At 36.6% G+C, this 22400-nt stretch overlaps 1 protein-coding gene across 12 annotated transcripts in view; it reads left to right on the top strand.

Moving 5' to 3' along the window:
* Nucleotides 1-22400, top strand: part of PDLIM5 (PDZ and LIM domain 5) — a 116541-nt gene that overhangs the window by 63883 nt on the left and 30258 nt on the right. For 8 of the 12 annotated variants that reach the window (XM_052682115.1, XM_052682110.1, XM_052682111.1 and 5 more), the window contains 8 exons: nucleotides 3475-3647; nucleotides 5228-5264; nucleotides 7594-7623; nucleotides 9613-9729; nucleotides 13593-13793; nucleotides 14573-14659; nucleotides 15378-15533; nucleotides 16368-16499. In XM_052682115.1, coding sequence (XP_052538075.1) covers nucleotides 3475-3647; nucleotides 5228-5264; nucleotides 7594-7623; nucleotides 9613-9729; nucleotides 13593-13793; nucleotides 14573-14659; nucleotides 15378-15533; nucleotides 16368-16499 — 933 coding nt within the window. Of the gene's footprint in view, nucleotides 1-3474; nucleotides 3648-5227; nucleotides 5265-5894; nucleotides 6882-7593; nucleotides 7624-9612; nucleotides 9730-13592; nucleotides 13794-14572; nucleotides 14660-15377; nucleotides 15534-16367; nucleotides 16500-22400 lie in introns of those variants that run through there. The other 4 variants (XM_052682122.1, XM_052682121.1, XM_052682120.1 and 1 more) reach the window with 2 other exon arrangements.

Raw genomic sequence — 22400 nt, 5'->3', positions numbered from 1 at the left:
CATGGTGCCTTCAAGGCCGATCTTTAACAGATGATGGAAGGAATCCATAGTGCTTAGTGATAGGACGAGAGCAGGAGATCCCAAGGACTTGCTTCTTGAATACACATTGCCAGACTGTCTTTGTCTTCCCAGGAATGTGTCTTTATCGAATAGTATGTAAGGAGCATTCAAAAGTAGTAATTGGTATTGAAAAAGCTGAACAGTAGCAACAAAATTAAGTTTTCTGGAAGGAAGTGCTGGAGGTGTAAGCACTTAACAATCAAGATAGAATGACTGAATGCATGCTGATACCTTCCTTGCCTTGTGTTTAGAGATGGGTGAATAATACTGACTGAGGCTGGTAGGTTGAGAAATTCCTGTTTGCTGCCAGCCTTGCTTATCTAGTTTGGGCAATCTTGAAGACGTTTGCAGAGGAAAAGGAACAACAACAACAAAAATCAGCTAAACTGTATTATATCTTCCCTATGACAGTGCTTTAAGTCTGTAACTCAGTTTAAGTAAGAATTAAATACTAGCCTTGCAATCCTGAAATAGGAAACAAGTAAAGAAATATTAAAGAGATTATGCTCATCTACAGCTATGTGACTGACTTTGTTTTACTTAGTTAACTATCACTGTAGAAATGTAAGTTTGTTATGTAAAACCACAACCCCATTTAATGTGGAATTTGACACTTGTGATATAATAGTGAAGGCTTTAAATTATTGATCAGTCTGAAATAAATTCCATTTTACTTCTTGTATACTTGCATCTTGCTCATAGGTAGCACTGCTGAGCAAGTAGAATTCTTCAGACTTAGCTTAATACTCAGAAGTTGTTTTTTCCTTCATTCCTTCTCACTTCCCTCAAATAATGTTTGGTATATAAACTATTTGCCTTCACTTCAGGAAGTTTTGTTTTTCCTTGTTTACTCCTGGCATAAATAGAGAGCAATTTGTCCTCACTAGGCTACATGCAATTAAATTTTGTTGTTACTTTCTTGCCAACTCTCACATGAAAATGTGCCTGCTGCTTTAAAAAAGGTAAGATGTTCATAGACTTCACTCAGTTTAAGTTCAGGTGGGCTAAATTTTTCCTTTATAGGTTCTCTTGATGGTTTAAGTTTTGACTCTTTATGTGACTACCAGAACTTGGATTTGGAAGATCCTGTAATATTTCAAGAAGCAGAGAATGTATTAACAAGTCAAATACCTTTTTTCCCTTGCAGATAACAACAATGACAAAGTTAGTATCAACAGCACTGGAGTTGAATTATGGTCGTTTTTTTTTTTGTTGTTGGAATAACCAGCATGTATTTTTGTTTTGCAAACAAAACAATATTATATAAAACTCTTGCAGAGTTTTATATTTAAAATTTTGGCAAAACAGCTTCAGCTTCCTTATAACTACTTAGTGTAATAAATGATTTGTCTGCATTGGACATGATGTGATCTTGCTTTTCACTGTGTTAAACGGCAGTATTTTTTAAAACTATTCCACAAAACATTTGTGCAGTGTTTGTGTGTATTGATAGATTCTTGATGCACCTATAGCTAGTTGGTGTCAGCAACACAACCGGTGAATGATGAAATACAGTATAAAAGGGAAAATGATCTGAGGAGTATGGAATGAAAGGCCAGATGTTGAATTCATACCACAAAATTAAGAATGACATGGAATATGATTATGACTTATTGTGATTTTATTGGCTTATTTTTTTCTTCTCTTGCCTCAAGAATGAGTCAAGGCTCAGTCTGCCTCATCGAATATTCCTTTGCCTCTGGCACCACCTCGTGCCTCAGTGGCTCATTACTAGTAGACCATTAAGCCATAAGAAAGAAAGTAAAAGGAGAGAAATCAGCAGGATATTTTAATTCTGATGCCATTATCATCAAATATGAAGGACTTAATTCACTGTGACAGTTGCTAGAATGCAGTCAGTAATATTATTCTAATGCTATTACAGCATGTAAATAATTACAATTCCATGTAATGCTATGTCTTTAAGTACTGCTTTAGTTTTCAGACTTGATTCTCACTATTAACTGTTTTATTGCTTTACTTCACTTTCTTTGGATTTACTTTACTCCAAACTGGAAATGCCACTGTCCTTGTTCCTATACCCCTCCCTCTGTAGTAACCTGGTGAGGCACATTTCTTTCACTAATGCTGTGTGTCCTTAAATGCAATCTTTTGCTGTAATTTTGAATGATAGGTTTCCTATCATTCAAATGTTGTCTGTTCTTTTAAGCTGAAGTATTTGTTAATGCATTCCACTGAACAGATCTAATTATTTCCTGATGGCAATTAATAATGTACAAAATTCTCATTCACATTTTTAATCTTTACCAAAAGCACTTCGGACATTAATGATGCAGTAAGTAGTAGCAAAAAAATAGGAGTAACTTTTAAAGGGTTGGGTTGTTTTTATTTCATTATTATTATTTTTAATAGAATTATAATTTCTTAGGAGCTAGTTTTGCACAGGTCATCTCTTATAAAATTTGTTTAAAAAAAAAAAAAAAAAAGAGTACAGGTATAGGTTCTGAGATATTAATGCTTTGAGATAACTAATAGGGAATTTAGGAATAATATATGTAGTAGGAATTTTCTGTTACCTGCTCTTAAGCTAATCAGTGTCGTTACATTTTCTTTGGATCAGTTACTTAAAGTAAGGCTTCAGAATCCTGTATTCACCGAAGTCTACTGTTCAGGGGTTGGTCATATAATAGCACATACTGAGGAGAAACATTTCAGATAAAAATCATTACCCCATTTTCTTCTACTTTTGGTGAGGGTATCAAGACTCTGTAGCTTCCCGTTGTGCTTTAGAGCATGTTTACCTACACTTTCATCCAGCTATGATCCAGGTCATACCAATTGCAAAAGACTTTGTGTGTGTGGGTGGCCCTGTGCAGTTTTTTGCCTCCTGTGAATGAAGGGAAGAGTTTGTCCAGAACACTTGATAAGTGAATAGACTACTGGACTTTATTAAAACAAGCATATTCACCTATTATTTCAATGCCCTTTCAATATACTTTCCCCCAAAATTAATTCAGTAGAATAACTAGCTGCACTGTTTTTGTTTCAAACTTCTTACTTTATTTCTTCTTTTCTTTTTTCTCTTTTTCCTGTTTACACTGGGAAAACTTTTTCTTGCTGTGTTATTCTGTCATCTCCAAGGAAAACCCCACCCAAACGGTAAATGTTTAAATATGTATCTTGATAATACTGTCTTTTACAGTTTCAAATGTTCCAGTAATGATACAAAATAAAATATTTTATTTGGATTAGAATAGTTATCAAATTGTATTTTTGTTCAGAGAAATGAGTCTGTGTTCAGATGTGTTTGTAGAGCTCACTGCTATGTTCGAACTCAGAAGTTGACTTTAAATGCTGTGAAAAGCCAGACCTGCCCATGTCTTTGTAGTTACCCTAACCTAGATGATTCTTGAAGAAGCTTTTAGCTGATATTCTCTTCTCTCTTAAACACAGCCCACCACGGAAGCACATTGTGGATACCTATACGGAGTTCTACCACACCCCTACTCACAGCGATGCCAGCAAGAAGCGGCTGATCGAAGACACTGAAGACTGGCATCCCCGGACAGGCACTACCCAGTCACGCTCTTTTCGCATCCTTGCCCAGATCACCGGCACTGATCATAGTGAGTAGCTTCATGAGGAAATAAAATTAAAGGCTGCGGGAAGATAGGTGTTTTTTAAAGCTGGTGGGGGAAATAATAAGGTGGTTCAGTCACACTTACTAGTTTTCTCCTCTTGGACAATAAATCAAGGAGGCAGAAGACAGTTTCAGAAGACTATAGTAGGAAGTTGTTTTTATAGAACTCTTCAAATTCCTAGGTTACTTAAAATATATGCATTAGTAGACATTACTTCTTATTGATTTGAGTAACAATACATTCTAGATAGATATTAAAGTTACCTTTTTCTACTCCTAAAATAGTTGGCAAATATGTATTTGCCATTCTTTCTCATTCTGCACAACCAAAATGGCACTGCTTCTCTTCAAATGCAGTACTTCAGAAAGTGGAGAGAAAAACTAAAGCTTTTTTCAGGCATTTAGAAAATCTTTGATGATTATACGAAGGTATGCAATCTGTAATGATTTAACTACTCAGGAGCACAATTCCATAGCTCCTCAGTTTATTCCTGGGGCATGTTTTCATCCTCTACTTAAGATATAATATGTCTATATTTATTGTAGATTGAAACTGAAAATGCAGAGAAGATCTTTCCCAGTCACATAATTTTATGGTGGATCTTGAATTTCTCTTTATGCTCTTGGTTGTGGTTTATTGGCTGATATCTGTAAAATTATATAAAAGTTATTAGAAATTGTGTCAGAAGGTTTGATGTCTGTCATGTTCAGACAGATAGCTTATGGAAAGGTTGATAATTTCATTTTTTTCTGCTTTTTTTCATCTAGTGCAATGATAAGTGAATATTTTAATAATAATAAAATAAAGGCAGTGAGTAAAGTGGACTCCCTCCCTGGGGACAGATTTGATTAAATCAGCTATCAGTTCTCTGGCAGAATTACTCTAGAGACCAATGAGAATATCTCACTGAATGAGGTTTAGTGTCTTTGTGTGATACACCATTCTGAATTCAGACAGTTAATAGTTTGTTTGATAGTCCTGTGTTGTACTAGTCTAGTATTGCATTATTATCTTTCTTTGATTTCTGTCCCTGTCAGAATGAGAACTCAATATCAATATATGTGTTCTGATCTAGTATTGATAATCACTTTACTAAATACTACAAAGATGTGGTTGCAACTACATTTGCCAAACTTAAAACCAGGCTGAGATTTTGTTATTCTGCCTGCAGCCCTCTAGCACCTTGATGAGTCATAGCCTTACAGACAGGTGCTTGAATTTCACCTCATTCAAACCCTGTGGATGTTTGTCCATAAGAGTTGCCTCCAAAATCCCACTCTTTCTTAACTCCCTTTCTCTTACTTTCTCAATGCCAACATGGACAGCGGGCCAAAAGACGTGACAGAGACCAGCAGAACCACTTTACAGTAATTGTGCTGGCAAAGGGGCTCTTTGAGTTTATAGACATATCTCATTTCCCATAGAGCGCATTTAGAATCGAGGAATCCAAACATGACTTGTTGTAATTTCCTGCTGGGGTGAATACTTTGGCACAGGGAAGAATCTCTGTGTTTGGCAGTGCTGTTTTGTGCCTTAGGAAGTAAAATTTTTCTGTTTTCTTGCAGTGAAAGAACCAGAACATGAAGGTTCAAAGAAGTCTAAGTGAGTCAATGTTTTACATTATTACTTTAATACTTTGCATGTCTTATTTTATAACTGGTAGTGTTACTTTTGCATTTGTGTGAAGTTTGAGTGTTTTTAAAATATTGCTGCTTTTGCCTTGTAATTCAGCATGTAAAAATCAAGATCTTTCTGTATAGACCAACCTTTTAAAATCCCTGTTTGTACAGTCCAGTATTAATATTTGTGCAGAGGTTTGAGCTTTTCCAAAAAATTGGGCTGTTTTGCTTTTCTGTGCAAGGTCAGCTTGTCAACATGTTTTCTTTTTCTAAATCTAACCAGGCATTTTTGATTTGCAAGTGTGTATCGGGTTTCAAGATGTAGCTGGAAAATATTACTGTTCTAGTCTGAATGAGGGTCAGCTGTCTCCTTGGTTTGGGATAAGTGCTGTTTGATACGAGGACGATGCAGTAGCTAAATCTTACTGTTTGTGCAGTTGGGAGTCTTCCTATTGGCATTATCTAACACTGGAGGCAACAGTTTGAAGGACAGGAAGGAGATGTATGGATAGAAGTAGTGCATGGAGATTGCATGCCCACTTGTGCAACTGCTTGAGATAAACTTTCTTTCTTTCTCTTTTTCTTATTTTTCTTCTGTCACTTCTTTCCACAGGGAAAAGCTCCCCATCCACGTCTTTAGCCCCAAATATACAAAATTACGTGACTGGCACCATGAAGTCTCAGCACGTGTTCTTAATGTCCAGTGATTTTACCCAAGTTGCAAAAAGCAAAATACAAACACTTCCTTTCTTCTTTTCCATCTGCTTTGCAAAAATAAAGTAGAAAATGTATTTCATTAGCCTCACTAAGAGAGAAATTCTAGCCTTTTCTATACTTTTCTAACACTTTCCTACTGATGTATAAAAACTGAGATGAAAATGTTTTTGTGCTAGTCACTAGTTAACAAAAAAAACAAACACATACTTATCACAGAACAACTTGGGTTTCCCAGTGAGGGGGAGAAGATGACTGTTGCAGTTCTTTTTGCCTCGAAAGAGTCATTTGCATTGCTAAGTTTGAGTTACTGTAGGTTGTTAGCAGAAAACAGTGAACGAGAGAATGTGAAATGGTATTACTTTGATTTAGGGGTAGGGGAAGAGGAAGAAGAGGGCTGAATGCATTTACTTCAGACTGTGGTACTTAACAGGATAATTGTCTTGGATTTCATTAGATTTTCAGCAAGTCAAATTTAGAGTGGTTGTAAATGTTTTACAAAGTAGAACAAGAAGACTGCTTTTAATCGAATGAAAGTAGTAATAATAAAAAACGGTTGCCAGTTGCCAATACAAGTGCAAGCTAAATATAAAGATTCTGCAGCTTATAGTGAACTGTTCATATTTTAGAAAAGCTAGAAGAAAACAAGCAGAATGTTGCTGTGTACCTTACCTGTAAGAGCTTCAATACATAGCTTCTAACAAGAACAAGACAAGACAGTAGTATTTATTTATTTCAGAGTGAAGCTCTTAGGATTTCTAGTGTTTATAAAAGCTTCATGGCTCTGTGGTTCTCCTGTAAAATAATGTATTATAGTAGCTACACTTCATTAATTTATGCTTTCTGAAGCTTGAAGAGTATTTTAATAAAAGTTGCTTTTAACGTAGTGATGTCTCTTTTCTTTTGAGTCTCTTGGACTCCTCGAGTAGTCTGCTCATGCAAAGAGCTGTAAATTCATTACACCTTCACCAACTGTAGCAAGAGGAACAATCACATCCATGCTAGTATGCCTAGAAACTCTCTGAACTCTACGAAAGCTTCAAAGTACCAGAGCTTATAATCATATTTGAAATGTGTTACTTTTTTTTGTGTTTTCAAAATTGATACAAGATTTACAGAAACTGATAAAATGATTGACCTTTTGTGTGACTGCAGGAGTAAGAATTCAATTAAGTAAACTTTACCATCACCATTAAGTAAAATTCACCATCATCAAAAATGCTACATTTTTTTGAATCGCAGAAGTTTCAACCCTCATATGGGAATTGTGAGGCATGTATACAAGCCCAATTGCTCATTAGCGTTTCATGAGAATTGTTGCAATTTGCTTATAGTTTCTGAAGCTTATCTAAAAGTTGTTCTTATGAAATTGGTCTTGTAAACAGATTGATATTCACAGAAAGCACTTATGTAGAAATGGGTGGTGGGGTTTTGGGGGATTTTTTTTGTTTGGTTGTTTTTGTTTTCATTGCACAAGTTGGAAAACTGAAAGGGATTGACACATTTAATGAAGATATTTTATGCCTATATTTCCTTTCCAGGTGGTTTATACTGATATACAGTATAGTATCTTACTGTATTTGTCACTTTATCTTTAGGGAAAAAAAAACAGAGAATGGAGAGCTCAGGTAACAGCCAAGTTATCTACTGCTAACAATCACTGATACGAATGCATAACATTGCACAACATAGAGTACAACTATATTTACACCAGTAATGACAGACTAAGGCATCTCACTTATTACACACCTTTTGGTTTAACTCCTTAGGGGTGAATGGGGAAAGTACTTCAATAATTTCACTGAAGGCTGTTTTGATGAGAAGTGCCAATCAGTTTGTCTTTACCACATAACTCAGTTGTCCAAGTACTATGTTACTAAAACTATATGTTACTGAAGAGCACATACACTGCCATGTAATCAATTAACAGAATATTGTGTATTGATTTAGGAAAGTGAAACTGTGTGAGAAAATTATTATGCTTGGTTTAAAAAATTTTTTATGAATGAAAAAGAAAACAGGAGTTTCTGAGGCTATCATTACAATGAAAATCACGAGAGATTATCACTTAGATTCTCGGTGAAGTATTTTTCATAAGGATAGAATGGTTTTGGCCTTTGAGTATTTCTGTGTTTGGAAGATATTCCTGAATGAGAGTTAGTGAGCTTTCCTTCATTTGAAGGATGAGTTACTTTAGTTAGACACAAGTGAAAAAGCCTCCCTGGACAATCCAAAGCATAGAAGTCTCTGTTTTAATTACAAGTAAACATAGGCAATCACAGTCTGTCTATTTTGAGTATGAGTATGGTTTGAGTAAGGCTACCTAAAGTTGTATATTTTTATGAATTCATAGTAACAAAAAACTAGTCCCCAAAAACGTAATATGAACATGTAAAACATATTTCATTTAGTACTATGAAGTTGTTATCTCTTCTCCCAGTGTCCCCATTACACAACACCAAAGATTTTGGGCTTTGTTACTGTTTCCAAAATAATTGACGGCTTTTCCATTTGGATGTGGATGACATGCCTTAGCTCACATCTTCCTGGTATGCATCAGGAAAACATTTTGAAGATGTTTTTGATATAAATGAATTGGCTTAAATATGAATGATCACCTAAAAGAGAGAACATAACAAAAAATGGCATAGAAACTTGTCTTCCATCAGTAATCTACTGACAAATATCACAACTCAATACTACAGCTTTATGGACACTGTCCAAGACAAACGCCACATGGGCTTTTAAGTATTACTGTCTCTCCCTAAACTGCTGCTCCTAGGGATATTTAAGTGAATAAAACAGATGAGTATATATATATAATATGAGCAAAAGCTCCACTGTCACCCAGGCTTTGGAGATACCATCTGTACCAGAATTTCCATCAACATCTTTAGTTCCTATAAGGTCTGCTCCCTGATCTTTCCTATGGTATCTGTTCTTTAATTTTCAGCACTTAGGATGGGTCCCTGCTTTATTAAGATTCTTAGTTCTGCATGCTAATTCAAATAAATAAAATGAAACAAACTCATGTGGCTACCTTAATCTGCTCTAAGCTTGTGATTGTTCACTTTTACTTTTTTATATTACAATAAGATTTCTGGTGGGTGTTTTTCTTTAAGTAGAGATCCACCATTACAGTATTTTCTGGATTATTTTCTTGTCTGGAAAAAAAAGGAGGGGGTGGGGGGGCTGAAATGCGTACTGTGATCTTCATAAAACTAGAATCCTAAATAGTCACATCAAACAGTAAATATTTGATGTACTCGGGGAGTACATTGGGGAGTGAGTACCACCAGCATTTTTGACTGTTTCTTTTCCTGCATTTCCTAAAAACTTTTTCATCACATAATGTGATGTTCCATATTTATCAGTGGAAAATACTGCTTAGCTTTCTGTCTTGATAAGCAGCAGGATGCTTCTCACCCTTCACTAAAAGTGTGACAATTCTTAGGAGTATTGTGCATCATTTTATCTACCATTTTTATTTCACTATAAACTGCAGCGATTTTTTCTTTTTACAATTCACTAACGTTTTGAAGCACTATGTATCCTGTCCAGCACACTATTTCAGTATGGATTTAAAATCTTTGTATGTTTTCTTATTGTGAATGGAGTGAAAATGATGCTAGACCAGAGTCTGCAGCCACTTTTCTGCCGATAGCAGAGTCCTCCCCTGGCAGTGTCCCGTCTTTCAGACTCAGTGAACACATTGATGCAACAGCTCCTGGGAGGTAAATCTTTCAGATTTCATTATCCTGTGGGAAGGAGAGCTGTCTGTCATGCACTTAAACATGTCTTTTTAATCTGCCATTCATTAGCGACATTCCTGGAAATGGTAGGAAAGGAATGGAGAAGAGAAATGAAAAAAAAATGCTAAGCAGATTCATGAACAATTTTGTGGATATTTGTACAAATATGACACAGTGCTTAAGGCAGTTATTTGAAATTTAGGAAGGGAAAGTCTAGTTTCTATCTAGCTATAGATACATTGCCAGTGGGGCTGCTTTTTTTCCCTGAATCGCTTAACAGCTCAAACTGGCAAATTTTCTGTCATTGGCCTTGGATAGCTTCAATGGCACTATTCTTGATATTTTGGAGATCATGATTGGATCTAGGTCTTGTGACAGTGATTAGAGGTTTTTTTTTTTTAATGCTATTATTGAAGGTCCATTGCATTTTCTGATAGATTGTGTATCGCAGTTCTAAGCAAAATGTGGATCTCTTTCTTTTCCTTCTATTTTATTTTCCTCTTTGAAGGAAAATAAATATTAGTTTTTTTGGTCATCCTGGCAACTTCAGACTCTGTAACTTCAGACCACAGAATCTGGCACTTCCTGAGAAATAAAACTAATATTTGAACACGAAAGTAAAGACGGATTCTTGTCAACATTTGTACTCAGTTACTGTGCTCTCGGAGAAAAAAATGATGATAGGATACGCATTTTCTCAGTTGTTTCTGTTCTTTGAGAGAGACATGGGTGACAGCTTTTTACAAAATGCATAATGGCTGTTAATTTTTTTTTTTTTTTTTTTGGAAGGCATCCTGAGATCTGACAACTGCATAGGGTACAGCGCTGTATCCTTGCAGACAGTGCTGTCAGAGTAGAAGTTTAGATTACTTCTGTACAAGGCTGAGCAATTAACATTTCAGAATGTGTACTGCACGGGTGCTACTTTCTGCTTTGCTGCAGAGATTGTTACAGGCACAAGTATTTCAAATTTCAGGGTTTGTTTTTTTTTATTTTTAGTTTAGTTACAGTAATGTTTGGCAGCCCATTAGCAGCTGCCTACTGATGTGTTAGGTACTATGCTACTTGTTCCTCACCGGAGTGCGTGCAGCTACATTTCAGTATGTTGAGATAGTTTTTCCCCTCTTTCTCACCTAGTATTAGCTCATTTCAAATATCACATGCAGCATTTAAGAGGGAAATTTATACACTGATAAACAGGTACAATGGTAGCATATTAATCTGAGGCAAAGTTATTGTAACTGTATTTAATCTGAAAATCTGGTTGAGGGTGAGAGCTGAAGTATTTATGCAAGCAGTAAAAAAGTAGATTAGTATTTCTTGCTTGGAATGAGCTGGAGACAGAAGAATTAGAATTGAATGTGGGAAGGAGATTGTAAACTACTTGATAAAACCACAGAGTTTTTTTTTTTCTCAAGTTGAGATAATTTGTATAGCAACTATATTTGGTGTTTATATTTTGTTATTGAATCAGTGTTGCTACTTACAATGCTCTTTAGGATTGAGAGTACATCCAAAACTTGTCTCCAGTAATCCTATATTTTTTAAAGTGGCAACTATCAGAAATCCATGGTGCCATTATCAGATTTTTAATAATGCAGATGTGGTCCATCCAAAAGTCAGTAGACTTGTTTTTTGCCTCTAAAGCCCTGCATTTACTGTCAGTGACTAGCATAGATATTTATTTTCCTAATGGGCTCTGTCTTTTCTTGGCTGAAACTCTGTGATTTGTACCACCCACTACCAAACCACCAAGAAGGAGAAAGATCTTGCTATGAAATGTAAGAAGGGCCTGGATGCGATTACTGGATTACAGCTAGGTTCTCTGCTTATGAAGCAGACTCCATTGTATAAAACATAATGCTTTTTTTAATTGTAGTTTTACGTCTTTAATGAAAGCTTAAAGTAGATATATGGCAATGTAGCCAATTACTATAATTTATAGCATACTATTACTCAATATCATATATGCAATATCCTCCTATAAGCTTAACAGCAATGAAATATTTAGGAGCAGTTACAGCCTTTCCAGGAAGTTTCAAAAAATCACCTTAAATGGTCATCCTGGCAACTTCAGACTCTGTAACTTCAGACCACAGAATCTGGCACTTCCTGAGAAATAAAACTAATATAAAGCAGAACCAGTGCCAGCAAATTGTTAGATTACTGTATTATATAAAAACTTTTTATAAGTTTACAGACCTACTTTATCCTTTCATTAATGAAATTATTCCTGATAGTCAGAGTTAGCAATAAGTAGAAGGTATTAATCCAGATTTTTGTTGTGTATATTCTGATTAGTGCAGAGCCAACAATATTCTCTACAGAAACTCCAAAAGTCATTCCTTATTCCTTTTCTAACTGCTGCCAAAGTAAGTGAGAAATGGAAATGCAGTAAGTATGTATGTCTGAATAAAATTTGGAGACTGCTTGCTCTCCTTTTGGAGCATATCCCCATTGCTATTCATTTCTCTTCTCCTTTTATATTTCAAGTTCCTTTTTATGACTTATGAAGCTCTACAAAGATGTTTTATGAAGTTATGAACTACTTGAGGGCAATTACAGAAAAGGCCAGAATCTGCGTGCTCTGCATTTGTTGTGAATTGTTTTATCTGCTTCTGTACTTCCCTAAAGTCCGACAGATTACCTTTTTGTCAGGTCTGACATTTCTACATTGATTTTCCTAAACAAATTGCCTCATCTGTAGTCATCATGTAAAAAAGGAACCTTGCAAAGATGGGAGCTGCTTATTTAGTTGAGAAGTGAGTGTCAGGCTGGGGGAAAGGGGATGTCCCAGGCTACCTGAACCACAACTGCCAGATCTTTTATGGTTGTCTTGCTTTCATTACAAGCAGGAAGAAATTAAATATGGGGGAAAATGTTGCTTTTCTTTAATAAGAATAATGTCCTTCTGTTTTTTGTTTTTATTTTTATTTTTTTAACTTCAGTAGACTTTTGTTTGAGAATCCTTTGGAGGCCTTACTCAAGTGTGAACTTCATCCCCTTGCAACTAATCAGATTTTAAACACCAGCAGCCAAGTAGCCACAGTGTCTAAAGTGGTATCTCCTTACACTAGATAGAGTCTCTAGTATGCAGACTGTGCTCTTTTTCAAGTGTATTATATATTTTTGAGTAATTACTTAGAACTACCCAAAGAGTTTTTTACAGACTCATGGGGGTTGGAAGGGACTTCTTGAGATCCGTCTAAAGCAGGTTTCCTTGTGCAGGATACACAGGAAAGCATCCAAGTGGGGTTTGAATATCTACAGTGAAGGAGATTCCATGGTCTCTCAGGGCAAGTTGTTCCACCACTTTATCACCCCGAGGTTCACCTCCCTAGTACTGCTTCTGGCCACTCATCTTTTAATGCATCCAGGAGAGCATTGGTCTTCTTGGCTCACAGCCAACCCTGTTGGTGACCAGGACAGCTACATTATCCTCTGCAGAGCTTCTTTCCAGCAGGTCAACCGCTACTGTGTGCTGATGCCTGTGGTTATTTCTCCCCAGATGTAGGACTCTGCTTGCTCTGGTTGAACCTCATCAGTATCCTCTCTGTTCAACTCTCCATGGTTAAGCAAGACTAGTTTTAAGCTTTCAAACTTCATCTAAAAATATGCTCCAAAGAATGCATTTCAGCATAGTCTAATTTCCAAAGGATTAATATTTTATTCCTGGGGAAGAAAAAGAAACTCTCAAGAGCTACTCACTTGTTTTTATAACAGAGGATGCAGGAACACCAACTAGATGGAATTGTGTGTTACTGTTCAGTATTTAAAAATTAGATGGGAAATTATGCGCATGTATTCTCATTACAATTACCTTTTATCAAATTAACATCAACTAGGGAAATAACTGTGGAGTTGCCCTCTCCTGATGCATCAGTCCTTTTGCCAAGGACCTCTGGCACAGAGCCTCCTCTCCCTGCAAAGTGCAGTGTGGCTACACAGACCCCAGAGCCCCCTCTGCCCACCCCTACGGCCATGCAGCCACCTTTTGCAGCCCCATCTGTGGAAGCGACTCCTGTTGTGCCTCCTCGTCCTGCCAGGTACAAGGATACCCACTGTTAAGAGTCACAATCAAAGCCTTATTTTAATATATGATTTAATCTGATTTTTTTTTTTTTTTTTTATGTTAATACTGTCAAGCTGGAGCAGTCCTCAGCCACCTCCTGACTCTCATGGTGCTCTGGAGATTAATATAGCAACTAGCAATTGGAATAGCTATTAAGCAAAAATTGATAAAGTAAATCAGAAATTAGAGTGACCTTCAGATGGGGGAAGATAAAGTTATAGATTGGAGAGTTGATAGGAAAGTAACTGTTCTAGGAAGCTGATGATGTTATTCACCTTCCCAGCAAAGTTTTGTCATCTCTGTCATAAAATGTACATTTCTAAATTGTCCAGTAACCAGAAGTTTCTGGAGCAGAGTACAAGCATTGACTTGAGAAGTGGCAGAATGTTAATTTTCCTACTAGTTACCAGTAGGGAAAGATAGCTTCCCTCTTTTCCACCATTACTCCTTCTCAAAAGAGGGTGAAGAATTAAACAATGAAGCTTTATTGGAGTGGACACTGGATATAAGAATGGAGATTTGTGTATCTGGGTTCATTCAATTTTAATGAACAATTTGTTTGACCTTTGTAACATGCAGATTGGCATGCTAGAATTAATAATCAAAGATATTGAACTATACTTGTTTTTTTTATTGACTAAGGAGTGCTTGTAGAAATCCTTAAATGAACTTCTCCTGAGCTTTAGTTAGCATCTCCAGAAGTATAATTAGTGTCTGATTTATGATTTTTTTTCTCCTACTGCTTTTGGGCAGGCATGATGCATCTGTGCCTACTTCCGAAACAAATGCTTTTGGTAATATCTCAAGCTGTCAGTCTAAATCGTCCATAAGTCACACAAGGTAAATCTTTCAAGGCATAGCTATGGCAGACTCCTTGGTTGTATACAGCATTTTCAGGCAGGATTTGTACATGTAAATCCAAGACACACTGTATCATGTAGTTGTATAAATGGAGGTATTTAGAGTCTTTTTTGAAGTGATTTAAAAAATACACAGCAATTCTGTGGGTAATCTTGAAATTTTAAAACAGAGCTTGAATTAAATATCACCAGTGTAGAGCTGATTTTGGTGTCAGTGTTATTTTTGCCTCTTCATGTTCCTTCCAACTAGATAATAATTAGGGGAAATACTAAGGGGTGGGAGAAGTGTGCTGAAGTTGTATCAGTGAATATCCCAATGTTTTTATGTTTATTTATTCTGAAAACATGGAATGAGCTAATTGACTTCCAGGACTTTTTCCATCAACCCATGGAGAATGAGATCAGTCATGGGCAGAGGGTTCAGTGGGAACAAGCCAAGGGTGAGGCGTAGCCTAGAATGGGCAACTGAAGGGCTGGTAAATGCTGATCTCTGACTTGATGAGTGGAAACTTATTTGTAGGTAAAACCAGAATTGCTGTTTCCTGTGTTACTGTTCAAGTTGCTAACACATTGCCCTGAGATCTTTGAGAGCTGGTAACCTATGGTAGCATCGCTTTCCAGTAGTTAATGCTATATAGTATTATACTGTTTCTCTGTCAATCTTTTCTGCTTTCTTTGTTTTCTCTGTTGGTTCAAAGTTTGTGTGCTAGAACAGAATTTCTGGGAAGTCCTTCAGGAAGTCTGGCCAAGCTTGGACCTGCTCCTGTTCCAGTTTTTTCTCCTTTCAAGCAGAGATCAAAAATTAAGCGTATGGCTGCTGCTGCCGTGTCTGCTGCCATTGCTGTTCATGCCAGGTAGAGATCAACTCTGAAAGGAACCTTTCATAGCTTGGCTTAAGAATATTTAAGTTCTTTCACAATACTGTGGGAGGCAAGTAGTTAGAATATTTCCAAAGCTCTTGTGTCCTTTTATTTTACTCCTATCTGCTGCTCTGAATCTCAATGAGTAATTCTACCTTCCTGATCTTTATGGACATCCATGTTGTGGTTCAGTCAGTAAACCAACTGAAAATAACAACTGTTGTACAGATGACAAAGAACAATCTGTATCTGTCGATAGTTTTTGGATCTGAAGACTACAACTAGAGAGTTGCAACTAAATCTTTATCTTTTTATTTATACTGCTCTTTATAAGGGATTACTTGACCAGTGGTCTCAACTTTGTTGGTCATGCATGTCCATCAGTAAAAAATATATATATATATATATGTATTTTTGAACATGCATTCCCAATATATGTATATTTTTTTGATTTCTTAACTGTATACATGACCTGTTGTACTAATATACATATCCGTACATTATGGACAATACACAAAGCCAGATAGTTTAAAAAAAAAAAAAAGGGAAAAGATTAAATAAGCCTTTAAAAATTATTTTATTAAAGATAAAAAAAACAAAAGATAAATATGTTTCTCATACTGTGGTGAGTTTTCTTGCACCACATTGGAGTGTGTGCACACCACTTTGAAGACCACTTATTTGAATGGCATTTCTCAGTTCATTTTATCCATACTGCTGTAGAACCTTCAGAATTTTTCATTTATTTGACTTTTCAGTTAATCCCAGCCAACCTGAAATCTGTTCAGTCAACTAATTTCTTACATGGTCTTTTCAAATGCTTATTAGGCTCTCAGAACCTAGTGCTTACCGCTTGCTCTTGGATGCCCTGCTCATCACCCCTGTCACTAAACCTCCTCTACAAGCCAGCAGGCCCTCCAGGAAGTCAACAAGTGCTCTGGAGTTGCCAAACAGCAAGAGGTATTGTTCTGGTGTTGCATAAAGAACTGGCTTCCACTTCAAAGCCTGTTTCTGTTGTCTGCATGTTTTCAGCAGTCTGCCTGTTGTGGACTTCGGCATAATATACCCAGCCCCAAACCCTGTTGGTTTCACCTGTTTGCAGAACTAATCTGCACCCTGGTCCTGCCAGTGCTATTTGTGTAAATCCACCATACTAAGTCTAGGTGGGCATCTGGTGCACTTCTGAGAGGCACAGTACTGTTTGTGTTGTGTTGGTTGGCACTATTACTAAGTAGCTGACTGGAGAAGAAATGGCATTCTGGCTCGAAAGCTCTACCCAGATGAATTATTTGCAATGATTTCTTGGGCACCTGTATGTTAGGCTGAGAGCATTCCTGGGACACTGCTATTTTTCAAAGCTCGTTTTTAATGTAAGAAATCAAATAACTGACGTGTGCAGCAAATAAGTCCTTTAAAAATTATTTGCTGTCCAGGCTCTTTGTTCCAACTCTGATTCTGTTCAGTGCACAGGACGTTTTGTTCTTGTTTCCTGACCACAGCTATGTTAACACCAGCTCCTGTGAAAAGCTGATGCTTTGTAATCAGCTTTAGCCTCAGAGGGGAAAATCTTTGGCAGATATTTTAAAGGGCAGTATGTATTAAGCTGTGCTAAGGGAGACGTAATCTATGCATTTTCATGTGCTTACTTGCATTTTCACAGGAGTAATACATTTAGGACATAAGGCTCGATTAAAGATAGAGCTGAACACCACTTGATATTAAAAAAGTGTTATGTATTAGTCATTTGCCTCCTTCTTCATAGCTTCCATGGTGACTTGTGTCACAGAAAAAGGCTAAAGCAGCCCTGACTTCTGGGAGGAAAATAGTGTTATTAGACACGAAGATAATGTTAAGCTGTATCAAAATTTTCTCTTTTGTGTGTTTCAAAAGAAAAATTCTCCTTAGCAATTCTGATGCCTGTGCAACACAGATGAAATCCAAGGCATGCTGCCAGCAAGACTTTATCTTGTTATTTATGTTATTTATTTATATATTTATATATGTTATTTATTTGCTTATAATTCAGTAGAGCAAACAATGGTGGTGAAAATTCTCTGAGTCTCGTTTACTCACTGATGTTCTATGTTTGTGGCATAAGCTGCACGTGAAGTTAGCTTGTTACAAGAATGTAAGCATTTCAGTTGCAGACTGTGAAGCTGTCTTTGTTTATCCGCTTTTTGCTCACGAGTCAAGTAGAAACTCGCCTGATTTGGGAAGCACACTTTTGGAGATGTAAATGCATAAATAACTGGTGTTGATATAAAGCTTGCACACAACATACTAGGGTAACAGTGTCTAATTTCGTTGTTGTCTCGGGCTGTCAGTGCCACTTAAGGAAGAAGAGATTGCCACTAGATGGAGCCATGGAAATAAGGCTCTGTGATGCCTCATCATAACTAGGGAAGGAACACAGTCTCATTGTATAGGCTGAGAAACATGTAGTAAAAGCAGAGTCAAAAGGCAAATTATGCTTATAGTTACCTCAGAAGAAGAAAGGGTAAGTTTAGGGTGGATATCAGGAAACACTTCTTTACAGAAAGGGTTGTTAAGCACTGGAATAGGCTCCCAGGGTGGTTAAGTCACCATCCCTGGATGTGTTTAAAAACTGTTTGGATGTGGTGCTCAGGGACGTTATTAGTGGAGGGTTGCTAGTTGGGGTAGTATGGTTAGGTCATGGTTGGACTTGATAGTCTTTAAGGTCTTTTCCAACCTGAGTGATTCTATGATTCTATGATAAACTGGATATTAAAATGTCTTTGCATTACTATCAGTCTAATGACATGTAATATCTGCACAAATACAGTGCTGAAAAGTTATTTTAAACAACAGATCACTTAATGACACAATACAATAGCTGGTGTGTGAGTAGAGCTAAAATCTTATGCCCGTGAAGAGATGAGGGTATGGCATCATATGATACACTGACTTGTTCAAAAAACAACTGGCACAACCGAGACAGCCAAGGTAAATAAGCTTCAACAACTTCAAGTTCTCAGTTTTCTAGGTCTATGTTAAATACTTTTCACAAAAGGGTAACAAATCTATTTTATTGAGATAGCTTATGTTTGCATTGTCTTTAGGGAAGAACACAAGATGGTTGTAAATACAACAAAAACAGCACTTAGGTCTTGTTCTGCAGGAGAGTTGCTCTGGAATTATTTCTATTGAATCTCTTTCACTTCATCTCTATTCTGAAAAGTTTGCTGTCTGAAGCATTACTGTACTGCATAGCTTCTGGAAAATTTGGCGTTTTTCTGACTAATGCAATATCTGTTAACTGGCTTGAAGTAATGTTAAACATCTACACATTTTGTTCCTCTGCCAGATCCCTCAGAATGTGTTGTGTTTTGTTGTTGTATAATGTATCCATGCAGTCTTTTACGAACTGGTCAACCTGTTGGCAATGGATCCTGAAGTTTTATAGGTTTTGGTGATAATTCTTTTTTAATCTCCAACCCCTCACACCAAAACTGCATATATAAACCAAAGGAACCAATGTCTTTAATATCTTGACTCTCCAAGAATTTTAAAAGTTTTTCCCTAAAATTAAACCACATGATAAAAAAAGTCCCTGAAGTTTTGGGAAACATTAGCAAGTATAGATGTAGATGTGACTTTTGCTTTAGGTACCTGACCCAATGTAGTGCTCAATTACTTGACAAGAGGACAGTCTGAACCTGTAGGAGAATATTTATTCTGAAAGAAGTTCTGAATTCTTTTTGTGCAGACTACTGCTTACGTAAGGGTAACGTATGTCCTTACTGTAACTTGATATGGAAAAACTTCTGCCCACACGGCTTTCTCTACTCTTTTATTTTATTTTGCACCTTTTTTTCCTTCTTGTAAATTACTGGGACACTGCTAGGCTAAAACAAAATGTAAATGCCATTTTTAGAAGTTGAATGTGACTCTGGGCTTTGCAGTACAAATGTATTTTGGAATACATTTAGCACTTAGTATTTCTTGTGTTTTTGCAAGAGCATAAGACAACTGCCTTCCCTCATTTGTGGGGTTTTATAATTCCCATGCCTGGCTTTTCCTGATATCTGATATTGTGCATGTATCTTCAGGTAATGCGTATGTGGATACCAGACAAGATATGTCATGACTTATATACGACTTAAACAGTGTAACTAACAGCAAGAAACTGAGATTTTAGGTTTTATCCCAGCTGTGCTGATATCCTGCTGTATGTAACTCTTTGGAGAGGCATTTCTGCAACAGTATACTTAGCCCTAGAGACCAGAACTCATTCTTTCCTGACTGCTACATTTCAAAGTTTATTCAGTATAAATGCCTCAAAAAACTCATATTAAAAGTTTCTCATTTCTTCAGAGCTGTATCAAGCATTGTGCATACATTTTAGGAGTTATATGAATTCCTGCACTATATACTCTATGCCTGCTTGGGATGAACAGGTAACTGACAGGCAGTAATGTTTAACACAAAGGAACTCTTACTAGTTTGTTTGTGTATATGTATTTGTTATAGACTTTTTAAAGGAGAATCAAGGCTATCACATTCCACTTGGTTGTGCCAAGAACCAAGAAGAATGATTTGCTCACATTTTTCTTTTTCTTTCTTTCTTTCTTCTTCTTCTTTTTTTTTTTTTTTTTTTTTTTTTTTTTTTTTTTTTTTTTTTTTTTTTTTCTTTTTCTTTGTCTTGTTTTTGTCTTAAAAGATTTATTGTTCATAGGGGAAAATAACCTCACAGAATTCCTGGCCATATGAAGAAAGCTCTTACAGACTCTTAGATGTTATGTGACCTTTCTTGTCAGCGAGCTGCTTCAGACCCCATGGGATTTGTTCCAATTCGCACAGCTTTCTGGGCAACAAGTGGGAGTGAAAATATCATTTGTAACCCAGAGAACTATTTGGAAAATACTGATGTACCAGACTGAGTTACTAGTACATGCTGAGACTTGGTTGATGATGTTTACAGATGGATACCTTACTATCCTGAACTTGCATTAGAAAAAGACTGCTCAGGAAAGTCTGAGATTTGTCTCTTGTTACCATTTCAGCAGCACTAGAACCTATATGATGGCCTGTAGTTAATTTTCTGCTAGGGGCACAGCTCTTCCTTTGGCTAACAGCATGAGGTATAGTTATTTTCTTTAAAGCATGTATTTCTGATACACAGCTCTGTACAAGAGTTTCCTTTTAAGGATGAATGAAGGTTTAGGCATCTATAACCCCATACCATCTATTTTTCTTCTCTTTGCTTTTTGAAGGGAGGGAAGGGTGGGCGTCAAAACGCCTGAATATGTTCAGGAAGATTTTCCAGTGCTAATTTTCTAGAATACTTCTGAAGTATTCTTAGCCCCTGATTTTCAAAAGGAAGCATGGCTGCAGATATCTAGGAGCTATTTCTGAGAAACTGATCCTTGTTTCATATGTGACCTGGACCTGCTTCCTTCCACACATGCTGCCCACTCATCACCTCTCTATTGCATCTAGTAAGCTCTCAGTACCTTATACCATCTTTCTTACAATAAATATGACTCTTCTGGCTACATCTAGGAACATGTGTCATGTTCTACCCTACGTGTAGAAGAACGTTTCCAGTGATAACATATGTTAACTTTCAATGTGGACTTTTTTCTTGCTATAAGTATTAATTAGGTGGAGAATGAATCTTTTGAATTATAAAACAAACGTAAAAGATTAAAACTAGAGGTAGAAGCTAGGCTTGACATTAATGACAGTAAAAGTGTTTTGACATCAGAATAACCTGAACATTTTCAGTGTTGTTTGGAAAGTCTGAGAAAGCTACTTATGTGGAATTTGGTAAATACACAAGGTTCATAATTCCTTCTTCAATTTTCTAATGAAAAATGAACTGCAGTTCTTTTCCGTAACCAATTCATTTCTTTCAGATACATAACTATGTATTAATAATATTAATAAAGTTTAATAAAAATAGTTTAAGTTTGAATGCTTTCTAACATAAAAGGAGATAGTAAATTGTTTAGGAATTACTTCTGAAGCATGAATTTGAGTAAGTTTAGCTTGTAAAAGGTGGAATATCCCTGGGGTTCTTTAAAAATGAGACAAATATATGGATGTGTCTTTCTCTCTAAGGAAAATACTGCATGCATCTCCCAGGCAATTGTGTTAAATGAGAAGCTAAAATTTAGGTAGACCAGTGTACGCACTGTTTACTGCAGTCCAGCACTGCTGGTAGGCACTGATACACAGGAGAGATGTGCCAAGCTGTAGTAATTAGCAACTTGCCTGTTAAATTAACTGGCTGCAGTGCAGGCTTGGATTTATTCAACTCTTACTTGAAAAATAGAGGCGCAAAGGGTATTCAAGATCTGTCAAAAATTTTGAGGCTAGCCTGATGCCCTCTGCCAATGTCATGGCTTCAAGTTTTTCACTTGGGAAGCTTGTCTACTAGCATGCAGTCTATCTCAAGTGGTCAAATATCTGGTTTTATCATTGTCTTTCAGTTTAGGGTCTTTAGAATTGCCTTTTGCAGTCTTTTTGTTTTCTAAATGAAAACCTAAATGTCTCCAGCTATCTGTTGGTTTAGGAAGTCACATGCCATGTCATCCACAACCTTGAGAATTCAACCATGGAGCTAAAGATGGTGAAGGTAGAAGTTGGCATTTTCATCTAGCCTTGTAGGCATGAGTCCGTGTCTGTTCCGTCACCTACACTTGTAATACTGCTATTTGGCAAACACAGGCAGGCATGAGCCAGAATTTCCATCTTGACATCTCCGTTTCTTTCTTCCAAAATGGTTGCACATGAGCGGCCTCAAAGGCAGCACTTTGCCAGCTGCGCACCTCAGCTGTTTTCTATGTGATGTCCTTCAGGAAATGTGTTGCATAAAGGTGAAATTCCAGCCTTTGG

The sequence above is a fragment of the Tympanuchus pallidicinctus genome, unplaced genomic scaffold (assembly GCF_026119805.1).
Source record: "Tympanuchus pallidicinctus isolate F22 unplaced genomic scaffold, pur_lepc_1.0 scaffold2, whole genome shotgun sequence".
In the NCBI taxonomy this organism is placed as follows: domain Eukaryota; kingdom Metazoa; phylum Chordata; class Aves; order Galliformes; family Phasianidae; genus Tympanuchus; species Tympanuchus pallidicinctus.
The sequence above is the reverse complement of the archived record's forward strand: the minus strand, read 5'-3'. Positions and strand labels throughout refer to the sequence as shown.